General features: G+C 57.8%; 1 protein-coding gene across 1 annotated transcript in view; it reads right to left on the bottom strand.

Annotated features, from left to right (window-relative positions):
* RPTOR (regulatory associated protein of MTOR, complex 1) overlaps positions 1-14,090 on the bottom strand; it is a 264,169-nt gene that overhangs the window by 73,166 nt on the left and 176,913 nt on the right. Inside the window, exons 9-10 of the mRNA XM_012664182.1 lie at positions 12,220-12,295; positions 5,033-5,134 (exon numbers count right to left, since the gene is read on the bottom strand). Coding sequence (XP_012519636.1) covers positions 5,033-5,134; positions 12,220-12,295 — 178 coding nt within the window. The remainder of the gene's footprint in view (positions 1-5,032; positions 5,135-12,219; positions 12,296-14,090) is intronic.

Below are 14,090 nucleotides of genomic sequence, written 5' to 3' on the forward strand. Positions count from 1 at the left end.
AGTGAGGTCCTGCATGCTGGTGCTGAGAGTCTGGTTTGTCCCGAGAGCAAGAAGCAGCCACTGGCCGTCGCTAACTAGCAGTGACCCGTCCAGTCTGCCTGCCGCGGGGACTGGCCTGGCAGGAGGCTGGGGTGGGGAGAGGTGGACCCGACCATGGTGCGCAGAGACCCGGAAGGCCGAGAGGAGGAGGGACCAGGAAGAGGAAACTCTGGAAGAGAAGGTGTGGAATGAGTCTGACAGCTGTCGAGAGGCAAGAGAAAAGGATAAGAGGTCAGGGACACAGGAGCCCCCGCCAGGGAAGGAGCTGGGGTGGAGGAGGGGGTCCCACGGGCCAGGTGGGACGGGAAAGCAGGGACGTGGCTCCTGGAGGCGGCAGCAAGACTTTTGCAGAGGATGCCATGGACCCAGGGCTGTGGCGTGGGGGGGGGCTGTGGGGATGGAAGCCAGGCCAGGCGGGGGACGGGCGGGGGCTGCCTGTGCGGGGAGGGCCGGAGCCTGGCGTGCCCAGCTGGGGGCAGAGAAGGAGAGGTGGGCCCAGCAGCCGGAACGCACCTCGCGCCACCCTCTCGCTCTCGTGTTTCGGAGGTGCTGAGAGATTCTTTGGTTCAGAAGCGGGAGCGGTACGTGGGACTGCTCGTGGGGGCGACTTGGAACCTCATGCCTCTCTCCACTGTTCGACTCAGAGCTGTCTGTGCCGTCGCTGCCTGGAATGCAGGCTCTGGGGGCGGGTCGGTAGAGAAGCGGGGCTCTGAGCTCAAGCCAACTTGATCTTAATCCTGCCTCTGCCACCTGCTGGCAGTGTGGCTTAAGTTGCTATCACTAACTTCTGGAAACTTCGATTTCCTTATCAAGAAAAATGGAGATAATGATGTCTGACTGGGGCTTATGCTCAAAATTAAATGAGATAAAGCACATCAAGTATCTGGCACGGCGTCATCCAGCACAAGGGCGCTCAGCGCACGGATGCCGGTTCTGATCAGCCCACGCTATCTGCGGAGAACACGAAGCTGCCTGAGGACGCGTCTCCAGGTGACCCGGGTGAGGGGAGCCCTCTGCGAAAGGAGGCAGTCCCAGGTTTAGCTTCAGTCCTCCCTAAAGCTCACAAAGATGATTTGCTTTGCTCTTTAACATAAACAGGGACAGAGCTCTGTTCAAGGCCAACAGTTGCAGAGCAACACTCAGCGGAAGGAACGGGCAGCACAGGGCAGGAGCAGCTCCCGCTCCCTGAGTGCGCCGACCTGGCGGGAAAAGGCCTCCTTGTAACTCCTCATAAACGACACAGGCAGGGCCGCGTTCGCCGTCGCTACGTGACGCTCTTGGTGCCACATCCACGCAGCGCACGCCGACGCCTCCTTGCTGAGTCAGCGCCCGAGAATCTCAGGCAACACGGGGTTTTGTGCTGCAATTATTAACGTTTTATTTGAAAATAAACATTGCCAATGAAGAGTATTAGGGAAAACATTGAGTATTGGTTTTTCCAAACATTATCGGTACTTTTTAAAAAACCAAAAAAACTCCAGTTTCAGACCATACCAGGATCCGTGGCAGTTATGCAGATAATGGTGGTGAACTGAACGAGCCGCTGAGATTTCCCGTCGCCTGTGGATCCAGCTGAAGACTCATAGCGGCTCTACGAACACGAGGGAGCTGCAAGGTGACCGCATGTCACCTGCCCTGTGCGCGCGGACAGAGCTGGGCTTCCGGGCCGAGGCGGTTGGCGGGGCCGCCTCACGAGGCAGATTCCGCGGAAGTGGCCCTAGAGCGCCAGACCCTGCAGGCCGGCACCTGGAACAGCCGACGCCTGGCGATTGGTGTGACTTAGAGTCCCGAGGTGTACCACGTGTGACGGTGACACTCCAGGTTGTTATTTGCTGCCACCACTACTAACCCTGTACTTTCAATCTGTAAGAAATCTGAGAGCAAACCAGGGTCTCCTAACGAAATGTTCACACTGATTTGCAAGATCTGTGCGAAGGCCCTACAATTTGATCCTACAGAATCACTTTCTTCCTTCTACAGCACTGACACTCTCCATTCTCCTGCCTGCGCTTCTTTGCTCACGTGCCTGGGGGAGGATGGCAGACAGCAGCGGGGACCCGGCCAGGCGTGAGATCCGGGAACAACTCCTGAGGGGCCCTGCCGCGGACATCGTTGATACCAAGGGGAGAAATAGCAACCATTGTTTCTAAACACTCTATCTTCCTTCTGTTCTTTTATGTTTTTAAAGGGCAGAAAAGACATGGAGGCCAGTAAGGAAGGCCAGTCCCGTGCTCGCGCTGCCACGAGGGCCCAGGAACAGCTGGGCCTGACGGAGTCCTGGACCCGTCGGTCCCCAGCTGAAGCCCGGGACTGTGGGTGGAGAAAACTCACCCTGGCTCACGGACTAGGCGGCAGGGATCTGAAAAGCTGCGCAGTCTGTGATACAATTCTCCTTCCCTTAAGGAATATTTTCTGCATTTCCAAGGTACTAGAGGATAATTCATGGATCACGGGGTCCAAGCTTTGGCAACAACAAAGGTTCTTAGGATAAAGCACAGGAAGTTGACAGAACCAGTGGGGAAGAGGCAGCGTGGGCTGCACCAGGGGGAGGCTCCTGCCCCTTTGCCTTTCGCCTTGTCCGTATTTTCTCGGTAAGTCGAGGTTCGGCAGCTGGCCCGGGCGGCACAGCCCAGAGACAGACCCTGCACGGCCATAAAGGGCCTGCTGCCAGCGCTTGGCAAAATCGCACAGAGAATCCGCACCGTCTCCTCAGGATGCGGTCCCAGTGGGGCTTCTCTTCCCCGCGGGAGAGGGCACCGTGATGGAACGTTACACAGGACAAATCAATGAAGGCCGTTTGCACAAGGACTGTTTGCCAAACACAAAAGAACTGGCTTTAATCGGCTTGGCACCAGCCCCTGCTTTGGACAGGACCAATTTCACCCCATCCGTTGTGAGATGAGGGAAGGTCAGTGGGAAAGACAGTTTCCTCTGTGAGATCCTGGTGGCCCAGGTGGCCCATGAGGAGCTGCAGGCACGGGGTGGCCAGCCTGTGCCACCGCCAGCCCCCAAAATCCCGCCTGCTGCTGCCATTCACACCCAGCCTCTTTCCTGTGCGTGTAAAGAGATGTCGTCGCGGCCACGTGTCTACCTTTGTTCTGTTGCTGTTATCATTACATATTTTGTTTTGAAAATTAGTTTGTTTACAGCTCACCTTGCGATCTGAGAATGGTCAAAAGCCAATGGAGAAGCATACAAGAGGAACGGTAATAATTTTTGCAATCTTTTTATAATGTCAGCAAAGCAGCAGTCAAAATAAATAAAAAGCAACAAAAACATCTACAGTGACTATGGCACAGCGCCGTGCTCTGCCGCCCACCTGACCACCAACGCAAGTGAGGACGGGCCACTGTTAACATTTTTTTTTTTTTTTTTTTTTTTTGAGACAGAGTCTCACTCTTTTGCCCAGACTAGAGTGAGTGCCGTGGCGTCAGCCTGGCTCACAGCAACCTCACACTCCCGGGCTCAAGCAATCCTCCTGCCTCAGCCTCCCGAGTAGCTGGGACTACAGGCATGTGTCACCATGCCCAGCTAATTTTTTCTATATATTTTTAGTTGTCCAATTAATTTCTTTCTAATTTTAGTAGAGACAGGGTCTTGCTCTTGCTCAGGCTGGTCTCGAACTCCTGAGCTCAAACAATCCGCCCGCCTCGGCCTCCCAGAGTGCTAGGATTACAGGCGTGAGCCACCGCGCCCGGCCACTGTTAACATTTTTACGCACTTATTTTCTCCACGCCTCTCTTTGCTGGCTGAGATTCTTGGGGCAAAGTCCTGGACGGGGTAAAACCTCAGTCCTGTCACAAGCCCGCGACACCAGCTGCTGCAGCGGCAAAGCAGACTGGATGGTGGCGGGAGGGCTGCGTGCTCCGCGGCCAGGACAGCGACAAACGGCTCCCCATCTGTTACGTGATCTCTTCGGACTGGGGGAGCTTTCGCCTAGTGAAGACGTACGGTGCTGTCGCGGTGTAGCCAGCAGCCTGCGCGAGAGGAACAAGCCCCCCTGGAAGGGAGGCCGATGTCCGTGGACGGGCGGGTGACGAGACACGCGCCCCCACTTCGCAGAGCCAGCCGAAGTGGCCTAATCAGCTCTCTGGGGCAGGTGCTGACCCTACCCCGCCCGCTCTCAGAACGCGGCACCCCAGCCGAAGCAGGGCTGGCCGCCCCACAGCAGGGCTCTGGCAGCCCCACTGCTGTGGGACACCCCCCACCCCCCCAGCATTCACCCTCCTGCCGAGTTCAGGCACCCCTCCAATGACAATAAATTGCTCCCAGCTGCTAAAGTGAGTTATCAGACATGGGTGTCTACACTGACCAGCGGGTTTTTAAACTCTGATTTTGACCCAGCCCACACACCTCCCCCACAAATACATATTCACTGAAATAAGTTTTGAAAATCTTCCTGATTTTACCACCTGTGACAAACTCTGGAGTTTCCTATCTCACTAATCACAGAATCGGCCGGAGGACCCAGGAAACCGATCTCCCAGCCCACGAATAGGCCACGCCGGCATCGGAACGGCACAGGGTCCGTCCCTTAGAGCAGCCGCAATCACCAGCCCTCCGTGGGCAGGGAGGGCCGATGGCGTCTGGGGTCTGCGCCTGCATAGTCCACAGCCAGGGGGTGCCGGGTTATGACGCCCAGCGTGGCCTGTCCACAATTTGCTCCCGTGCCTCCTCCTTCCAAAGAGGAGGAAGCAGCAGCCTGGAGAGCCCACGTTGAAGGAAGGTCACCACGGCGGCGTTTCTGCCATGGCCGAGGCAGAGCCTGGCAAGCCGGGAAGGCACCGGCACCTCCCCAATGCGCTTCCCTGAGGCTGACGAGTGGGCAATGGCCTCGCCAGGGAAGCCCTTTGGGAATAAATATGAACCAGGTCCAGCGACTTCTGATGGGACATGTGACTCCTGCCCCGAACGCCATCTGGCCCAGAGCACGGGCCCTTGGCTTCCTTCCCGCGGGACCCCCCGGCGAACCCCGCGGTCTGAGGACACTCACCTGCAAGACGATGGGCAGCTGCTCGGGCGGGTTCCGGTTCTCCACGCCCATGGTGAGCCACACCTGGAACGCGGTCAGCTGCTCCGCGAAGAACGGGCTGTGCTGTGGACGGCAGAGGAGAGCGCGTCAGGGCCACATCCCCAGATGCCGGGTACACCCGGCCGCCCTCGATGGTCCGGGTTTACGAGAAGCCCCGCTCTGCAGGATTGCGACGATCCCGGCAGGAGGTGCAGGCGGAAAGTGCATCCACTCTGGGGACATCACGAGGAGAGCCCACAGGGTTGGTGACAAGACCAGATGTGGGCGAGGGTGGGCAGAGGTTGAGGGCCTGGGCACCTGAAAGGCTGGGGCCACCTGCATGCAGCTGGGAGGCTGTGCGAGGAGCATGTTTGGGAACCTAGACTCGGACACGTGGTGCCCACTGTGTCTGTTGGACACGCAAGTGGGTGGCTGACCACGTGAGGCCGCAGGTCGGGAGAGATACATTCGGGAGTCAGTGGCGAGTAAACTCTTGCTAAGTGAACTGAGAAAGAGAAGGGACCCAAGGAGCCGAGGTGGGCCCTGCGAAGGAGGTCGTGCGGGCACAGCCCTAGCGGGGCTGGACACCAGGAGGAGCAGGTGTCAAGGAGGATGACGCAGCCAGCAGAGTCGCAGAGTGACGCTGGGCCAGGAAAACCAGGACCAAGAACTGATCACGACTGGCTCGGAAGCCAGAGGTCATCGAGGACCGGCGAGAAGAGCCTGGGCTGGGCACGAGCACGCCTGGCCCGGAGGCGAACACGAGAGGAGGGAACTGGGCCCGAGCGCAGACAGTCTCTGCAGGACTTGGCTGCAGCGGGAAGGACAGCAACGGCAGGACCTGCAACGCACTTTACAGGTGCGAGGATGAGGGCTGCGTGGACGCGGATGGCAAAGACTAGTCAAGGGGCACCGGCGGCCGGGAGAGGCTGCAGGGGGACGTCCGGGGGAAGGCTGGGGGCTGGGCTGCTCCAGGCGAACAGGAGGCGGCACACGTGGGCCCAGGTGCAGAGAAGGGGGAAGACGTGACAGCAGGAACCTGCTCTCTCGGGCGGCTTCCGTCTCCCCAGTGACACAGGAAACAGGGTATCCCCTGGCAGCGAGGGCAGAGGAGGTGCTGGAGCCGGCAGGGCGAGGGCGAAGGGGGTGGAGATGGAACTAAGGGACGTGTGTGGTCCGCCGGCCGGGTGGCACCGGGCTCCCGGGGCCATTGCAGACAGGTCCACAGGGACCAGGCCTCGTGGGCCTGGGCTCACCTAGTCAGCTTAGCCACGGGCACAGGCTTAGTGCGGCCGGGTTGCAGCTCCGTGGTGCCACGGAGAGGGTGGCTGGAGACAGGGAGGGGTTTGCAAGAATGACGTCAGGGCTGGGCCGAGGAGCAGGGGCAGCCGAGGCCCTGGCTGGTGGGTCTGGAGGAGCACTGCAGTCAGAGTTGTGGGGCTGGCTGAGAGGGGGTCCCCAAGATTCGCCTGTCCTGCCACTGGGGCTACAGTGTCCTTTACCAGCCATGGGAAGGACAGCTAAGGACACCAGGGTGGCTCCGGGAGGAGGGAGGCCAGGCCTCCGGAAGGTGTGGGAAGCGCGTGGCCTCGCGGAGGAGGCCTGCTTGACTCCTCCTCGCTGCGGAGCCGTCCCCGCTCAGTACACGGTTCTGCCTTTCCCGAGCCCCGAGTACAGACAGTCCCGCAATTATCAGTCTCCCCCTCCCACCATCCTCTCTTCCCCACTTTCTTTTTGTGTCCCGGGGGGCGCAGGTGGCCGCAGGGCAGCTGTGTCTGGTGTGCGAGGAGAGGGTGGGAGGGGTGTGTCTCTGTGAGGCCACACGTGGCCATGCGCACGCGGGAGCCCAGCTGCAGGCGAGCGCCGCAGCCCTCGGAGCAGCCTGGCGGGCAGAGCCCTGCAGCCCCCAGGAAAGCCAGCGTCACGTGAGGACTCAGCAGAGAACATTCGCCATTCAGGAGCTCATGTCTGGTGACGTCAGCTCATATAAAGTTAACCACTTTGGAGGGCAACCTGTGAAGTTGGAATGGAGCCCTCAAAGTGAATTTTCTGTTTTCAACTGCGAATTATTCAAAAATTGGTTTAAAAACATCTTGTTAAGTGCCCCCTCCTCCACACGCCGTGAGAATCTAGTTTTACTGAGTTGGAAAAAGCCTCCTCCCGTCTGTGAATGGGAGTCAGGTAATCCAGATAATTACATCTTTTGCCTTCTGGATTTTCACGCCGCTCATGGCTGGAGTAGCCGCTCCACGCAGAAACGAGAAGAAAAACTCCTGCTCTGTCCCCCCAAAGCTCACAGAAAAGGAGGAGCGCAGCGTCGCAGCCAAAGAGTTCGTCGCGCTGCCTGAAGCGGGGAAGCTGGCAAACGAGAGTGACACGAGGACAGCTCGATGTTTCAAACGACGCCCCACACGGCACCCTGGGAGCTGCCCCGCACCGCTGCGAGGACGATTCACAGACCTGACGTGGCCACGTCTCCACTTCGGGGAGAGCGCGGAGCCGGGGTGAGTGTTCAGAGGAGCTCACCCCCGCGTGGGCCAAGGGTCCGAGTCGCTCGGCCACACCACACATTCGCGCCTCCCAGGACGATTCTGAGGCCTGGCGTTTTCGCTGTCAGCCCAGGCGCTAGGCGATCTGGCGTTCAAACACAGGGGCCGCAGACGACAACAGCAAGGTCGGCTGGGAGGGCCTCGGACTCACTCACGCCTCCCAGCCGAGGCTGCCCACCAGACCGTCGCTACCGTCGAGCCCAGCACAAGCCCCTTCTCCTCTGCTGCGCTGACCCTGGGACTGGGGTGTCTGTCCTGACGGTGGCGTGATGTCCTTGCCACTGTGACGATCTTACTACTTACAGAGGAGACAACGGGGACCCGCCAAGCAGTCGAGAGCGTTCGTGTCCTTCCCACGTGTGAGCTGTGAGCTCCTGCCGTGCCCAGGATGCTCGGTCTCCCAGGCTCCCGCAGCGCAGGAGGCTCCGTCGGCCTTTCCGCCACATCACTGGACACCATTCCGACAGGGCGCACGTCACTGTTCACTGAAATCTGTCCCCCCAGCTGCTGACTGTGGAGAGGGATGTGTATACTAGGCTTTCTTTTAGTGTGTCTGAAAAAGAGGCTTTAAGATGGGGCCTGGGAATTATAGGCAAACTGTTATAATATAGAAGGGAATTTAGTAAAGCTGCTGAACAAAACTACTTGCAAACTATATGTATTTACATACGCAAAGAGAAATCAGAATATGAAATTTAAAAAAATACCATTTACAACCAAGTTGATGGATTATAAGACCAAACAGTGCAAAAATGTCGACTTCGCCCAAATCAATCTATAGATTCATTGTAATCTCAATCAAAACTCGAGCAGGTTCGTTGCAGAAATTAACAAATTGATCCCCAAATTCACACAGAAATGCAGAGGGCCACACGTACCCAAGGCAACCTTGGAAAAGCACAGCGCCGCAGGCCTTGGCCCACCAGCTCAGAAACCGTCCCCCACGGCGCCGGGGTCAAGACGGCGGAAGCGGAACGAGGACCAGCGGGACAGACAGACACAGACGGCCCCGGCATCCACGCAGTAACGCGGGCGAGTGGGATGCTCACACGGGGAGGAAACGTTCCTGCCCCATCTCAGGCCACACTCGCAAGTGGATTCTAGAAAACCTCAAGGTCTAAAGGCGGAAGGGAAAACACAAATGCTCTTACGGGAGAAACAGGGGAGAGCGTCTCCTCAGGGACACCAGAAGCCAAAACCATAAAAGAAAAAAACTGATAAATCAAATTTTGCTAAAATAAGGAATTTCTGTTCATCAAGAAAAAATATTTAAAAAGTAAAAGATGAAGTCCACAGAGTGAAAAAACACGTCCATTAATACATGACAAAGAATTTGTTTCAGAATATACACAGAACCTCCCCACATCAGTAAGAAAGAGATAATACAAAAGAAAAATGGTTAAAAGACTTGAACAATTTACAAAAGAGGACATTCAAATGGCCAACAAAAGTATGACACGCTGCTCTATGAGCCCTCGGGGAAAAGCAGGATCAGATCTCAAGGAAGTATCTTTCCGCACTCAGCTGTAATAGCCAAATAAATATGAATAGCGACTAAAACTCTCCCACTGGCGGCAGCAGTGTGAACTGGCTCGGCCGCTTGAAGAACCGCCTGGCAGCAGCAACTAAAAGGAACATGTGGGAACCCGTGACCCGAATACCCCTCCCCGTGGATGCGCCGGCAGCAACGTGCCACGTGGTGCGCGGGTGGTGGAGCCACCAATGCTAACAAAGATAAATAACATTTTAGTGCAGTATTTGAAAGGTAAAAATTAATGCAAAAACCCATCATAAACAAAGCATCAACATTTCAAACACAGACGGGTCAGTATTACTGCTTCTTCCTTTGCCACGGGCTCTGGTGACGCTGGACCTGCGCCAGCCCGCGCTATGCCTGAGGGCCAGAGCCTGGAGCCCCGCTGGCGCGGCGCGGACAGAGTGTGGGGTACCCGTCCTGCGCTAACAATGAGCTGTGACCGCGAGCGACGAGCGACGCTGAGTGAAGCGGGAAGACGCAGGGCCCACATCCTGAATGGTTCTGTTTATCTGAGTGCAAAGCCGGGCAGCAGAGCGGCCCCTCGGGGGTGGGGGCAGGAGCCAGCGGGGAGCTTGCTACACACGTGTGCCCAACTTGTAAACATTCGCAAGGCTGCACGTTGGCGATGTGGACCAGAGGTTTCCAACCTTTTCGGCACCAGGGACCGGTTTCACGGAAGGTAATTTTTCCACGGATGGGGGAGGGGTGGGGGAGGCGGAGCTCGGTGGTGGCGCAGCGATGGGGAGGGAACGGCGGTAAATGCAGAGGAAGCCTCACTGGCCACTCCCCTCCTGCTGTGTGGCTCCCCGGCCCAGGTTTCATGGAAGACAGGGGTGGGTGGGGTGGCGGCAGAGCCTGGTCCCTAACAGGCCTCGGACCAGTACCAGTCTGGGGACCGTGGTTTGGGGACTGCAGATGTAGGCAGTTTTCTACATGTATGTTAAACCTCCAAAAAGGAGGAGGCAAAATAAAAAACCCACATCAGCTATCTCCTCCCTGTCCCAACACGGTGAAACTATTCCCACGCGCGGAATATTGATTCTAGTAGGTTAGAAACGATGTCGCAAAATCCTTGGAAAGATACTTGGCGAAGACACCTGGCACAGAGACAGAAGTGTTGAGTTTAAAAGGGACCCACACACAGATAGAAACCGAAGCATTTCACACAAAAGCAGACAGCTCTCATCACTTAAAAGCACAAAGCAAAGCCGTGCTCAGAATGCAAAGAAGCCCAGGTTTTGTGAGGTTCCCCAAACTGCTGCCTGCAGTGACAGGCTCCGGCCCCAGCAGGAGGTGCCGGCACTCAGGTCCGGCTGGGGAGGAGGTGGGTGCGGTCCCCGCTCTCCACGAAGTCTGTGACTCCGAAGGAGACCCTGCCCCTGCCCCACGGAATTTATGGTCCACGGGGGCAGAGGCCTGGAGGGAAGGTCTGTGGTCTGGGGGCCCCACGGTCAATGCCAAACACACCACGGGGAGCCCAGGGAAGACCATGCCAGCTTCCATTTTGGGGCAGCCTGTGATGGACTCGACAGGTGTTAAAAGAGACGGATGGACGTATGGGTGGACAGACAGACGGAGAGTACAGAGGAAGAGCAGCAAATGCTAATGGTAGGAGTGAGTGATGGGCACAGGGTGCTCTTCGCAAAGTCTCTCCAACTTTGCTCGAAGCTTGAATATTTGCACAATAAAATGTTACCCCAAAAAATCACGCAATAAAGAGAGCAACAGAGGATAAAGGGGAGTCCTGGTAAATCCCCGGAGGGTTAACACACTAGCACACGCAGACCGCACGTGCACACCCAGGCCCCTGGCTGCGCAGGCTAACACTTCCCCAGTGACCATGACGTGCGCTACGGGAAACGCCTTTGTTGCGAGCTGAACCCTTCTTGGCCATAGGTGCCTTTGACCCTGGCTCAGGGTGTGACCCCCTCAAATTAGTGACAGTAGTTTCCTGTGAGCAGGGCCCTGTGCACGAATGCACGAGGCCATGCACCACGTGCCGGGCTCTGTCCTTGGCACTTTACCTGCACGGACTCACTCGGTCCTCACGACGCCCTGGAACCACAACTTCCCCTTTAAACAAGGAAACCGAGGCCCTGCAGGCTACCCAGGTGGCATAGCGAGGCTCCACGGCTCTGAGCCCTCTCAGGTGTGAGGAAAGGCCCAGGTGACCTGGCCCCAGCCTCACCCTCTCTGCGCCATCTGGGCCTCAGTGGACAGCTGGTATCCCTGTCCCCTTGAGCCGCTGCTGTGCCCGCGGTGCCCTCTGCCTGTCCCCAACCTGTGTGCTGCACTGACGCGGTTTCCTAGAGCATGGACTGGGTCCTCCTCCTCTACGTCCAAACCTGGCGTCTCACGAAGCAAGTGCTCAGCAAACACAAAACCAGGAGGGGCTCCGGTGAGCTGCGGCGAAGACCTCCCGTGGAGGCAACTGCGCTGGCAGGCGCCGTGAGTCAAACAGAGCCAGCGCACACAGGAGGAACCGGCCTCTGCTGCCTGCGCAGCGTGCCCTGGGGCCCCTGTACCCCCTAGCGCTCAGCATCGTACCCCCGGTGCTGTGGCTATGTGTCACGTCCCTCAGGGCTGAGAGTGGACGGTTACAGGCTGGGATGCGTGACAGGGTCCGCTCACGGGGAGGGGAAGCCTGCATTAAGGAAAAGCACATTTATAACAGCAACTTTTTAAAACAAGGTATTTTTCAAGCTGGCCACGGTGGCACACGCCCGTAGTCCCGGCTACTCGGCAGGGAGGCTGAGGCAGGAGGATCACCTGAGCCCAGGAGTTTGAGGCTGCAGTGAGCTGACATCTCGCCACTGCACTCTAGCCACGGCAACCGAGTAAGACCTTGTCATTTTAAAAAGAAAAAAAAAAAAGATACTTTAAAAAAGTTGACCATTTCAGAATCTAACTTTACCTCCAGGTAGACCCAATCTTTTAAACTCTCTTAACTGCATTTTTTTTCTAGGCAGGTGAACAAAATCTCTGACAGCCCAGGGGCTGGGGTGCCACTCCCAGGTGGGGGATTTGCAGACCAGGTGCCCAGAGAAGGAGCCGCCACGACGGACGCGGGCGGAGGGACTCACCCTGAACGCGGTGCCTTCCTCGATGATGGTTGGCAGCTGAGACAGGCAGATGTCGACGGCGAGGTCCCAGGCCTGCCTGGGGAGAGAACAGAGCGACACCCGCCACGCGTTACAGGCAGCGCACAGGTGCGGGCACCACCCAGGGTCTGGGCAGCGACCTGTGCCTGGGCAGCAAGGGCCTGGGCGGGGCACGAGGCGTTCAGAACCATCTAGGCTGCGGGAAACACCCGGGGGAGGCCAGGAGGGGACGTGGTGACGAGGCACCAGTGGCGCTGGCAGCTATGACCTTTCTGTCATATTTTTTTTCTCTTTAAAATAAAACGAGAAAAATAACCTGGGAAAATAAAGGAATACTTCCCGCCTGCTAGTGTGGCTTCTGACCCTCCAGCCACATGCAGCCCACACACCTGAGCAGCTGTGGTCCCCAAGGAGGCCCTGGTGGGGCCGTTGTCACACAGAAACGTGGGTCAGATGCCGGGGCCTGGCCAAGGCGCTTTACCAGGAACAGGCGGGTCGGCGTGGGGCCAGGGGACAGTACTCGGCTTGTGGACCCACGTCCCTTGTGGTCAGGACTGAGGCCTGGGTGGTGGCCAGCACTGCCAGGCCCCAGCAGCCCACGCCCAGGTGGTCTGAGCTGGGCTGCCGAAGGCCAAGGATGCACCGGTGACCCACAAACCACGTGGGGCGGCCACTCGGCCCTTGAGGACGAGACAGGCAGTGCTTGTTTAGGGTGAGGGGTGAGAGTCTTCTCGACGCGCGGACTTGGCCAAGACTGCCAGTCCCCTGTGGCATCACTCACAAGATGGGGCAGCGACTCCTCCCTCCAGGCCCCTGGCTGTGCTCGGCAGTCCCCGTCCCGGGGGTGGCCTGCGCCCCCCAAGGCAGAGCACCTGCGCCCTGTTCCAGCGTCGAGCCAGCCCTTTGGGTTCAGTTTTGAACTTCAGCATGAGAGCCCACTGCAAAGTGATTTATGTGGCTTCAACGACACACGTTCTTACATAATTCTGGGGGAACGGGGCTCGAAGCCTCAGAGAAGTCCAGCTGCTCTTGCGTAAGGCTCTTTGGCAAGCGCCTCTCCTCCGGGCAGCTTCTGAACGGCCGAGAGCACAACAGAGCAGGGAGCACTTGGGTGTGAAGCCAGACAAGCAAAGGTCCAAAGAGAGGGTTTAAAAAAAAATCTTTTCTGTGTGTATAATTTGGGGCATAATTATATATACATATTTTATAAACTTTTAATTTGGGCTGGTTTTAGGCTGACAGAGGAGTTGCCACAATGGTAGAGTCTCCCCAGATAGCGTCCCCAGCCCTCGTTTCAAGGTTTATTGATTGGCGATCGATAACTGCTCGAACGATTGATTGCTCAGGCCTCAGTGAGACGCCGGCGCCGTCAGGACCAAGCCCTAGTTATTCCCTCGAGTAAGCTACTTTGTGACTTCCCTAGTGCAAGCCTGCAGCTGGGAAAGCCTGGCGGGCAGGTGACGCAGGTGTGGCCGAGGATGGGACGAGAACTGACCTGACTGAGCGTGGTCGGCAAAGCGTGGGCTTCTTCTGTCACTCGTCTAACCCTCGACGCGGCGCACGCGGCTCCCACCCCACTGAGGAAGCTCGAGGGAGGAAAGAGGCCGCCCGAGGCCGCCTGGGGAGAGGGGTGTGGGGACCCCAGCCACGGTGATCGCAGCCGAGGTCCGGCCCGAAGCTGTGGCTCCCTAGGTCTGGAGTCTCCACGTCCTCCACCCCGGGGCTGGGGACTGGCCAGGGACGTATTCAAACAGGCACCGCAAAGCCGACCTCTTACCCAGGTCTGTCTGCTGCCCAGCGGGCGTGCAGGGCAGAGTGACCTCAGCCCAGAGCCTCACTGAGGCAGGGACTCC

The sequence above is a fragment of the Propithecus coquereli genome, unplaced genomic scaffold (genome assembly GCF_000956105.1).
Source record: "Propithecus coquereli isolate 6110/MARCELLA unplaced genomic scaffold, Pcoq_1.0 Scaffold869, whole genome shotgun sequence".
NCBI lineage: Eukaryota > Metazoa > Chordata > Mammalia > Primates > Indriidae > Propithecus > Propithecus coquereli.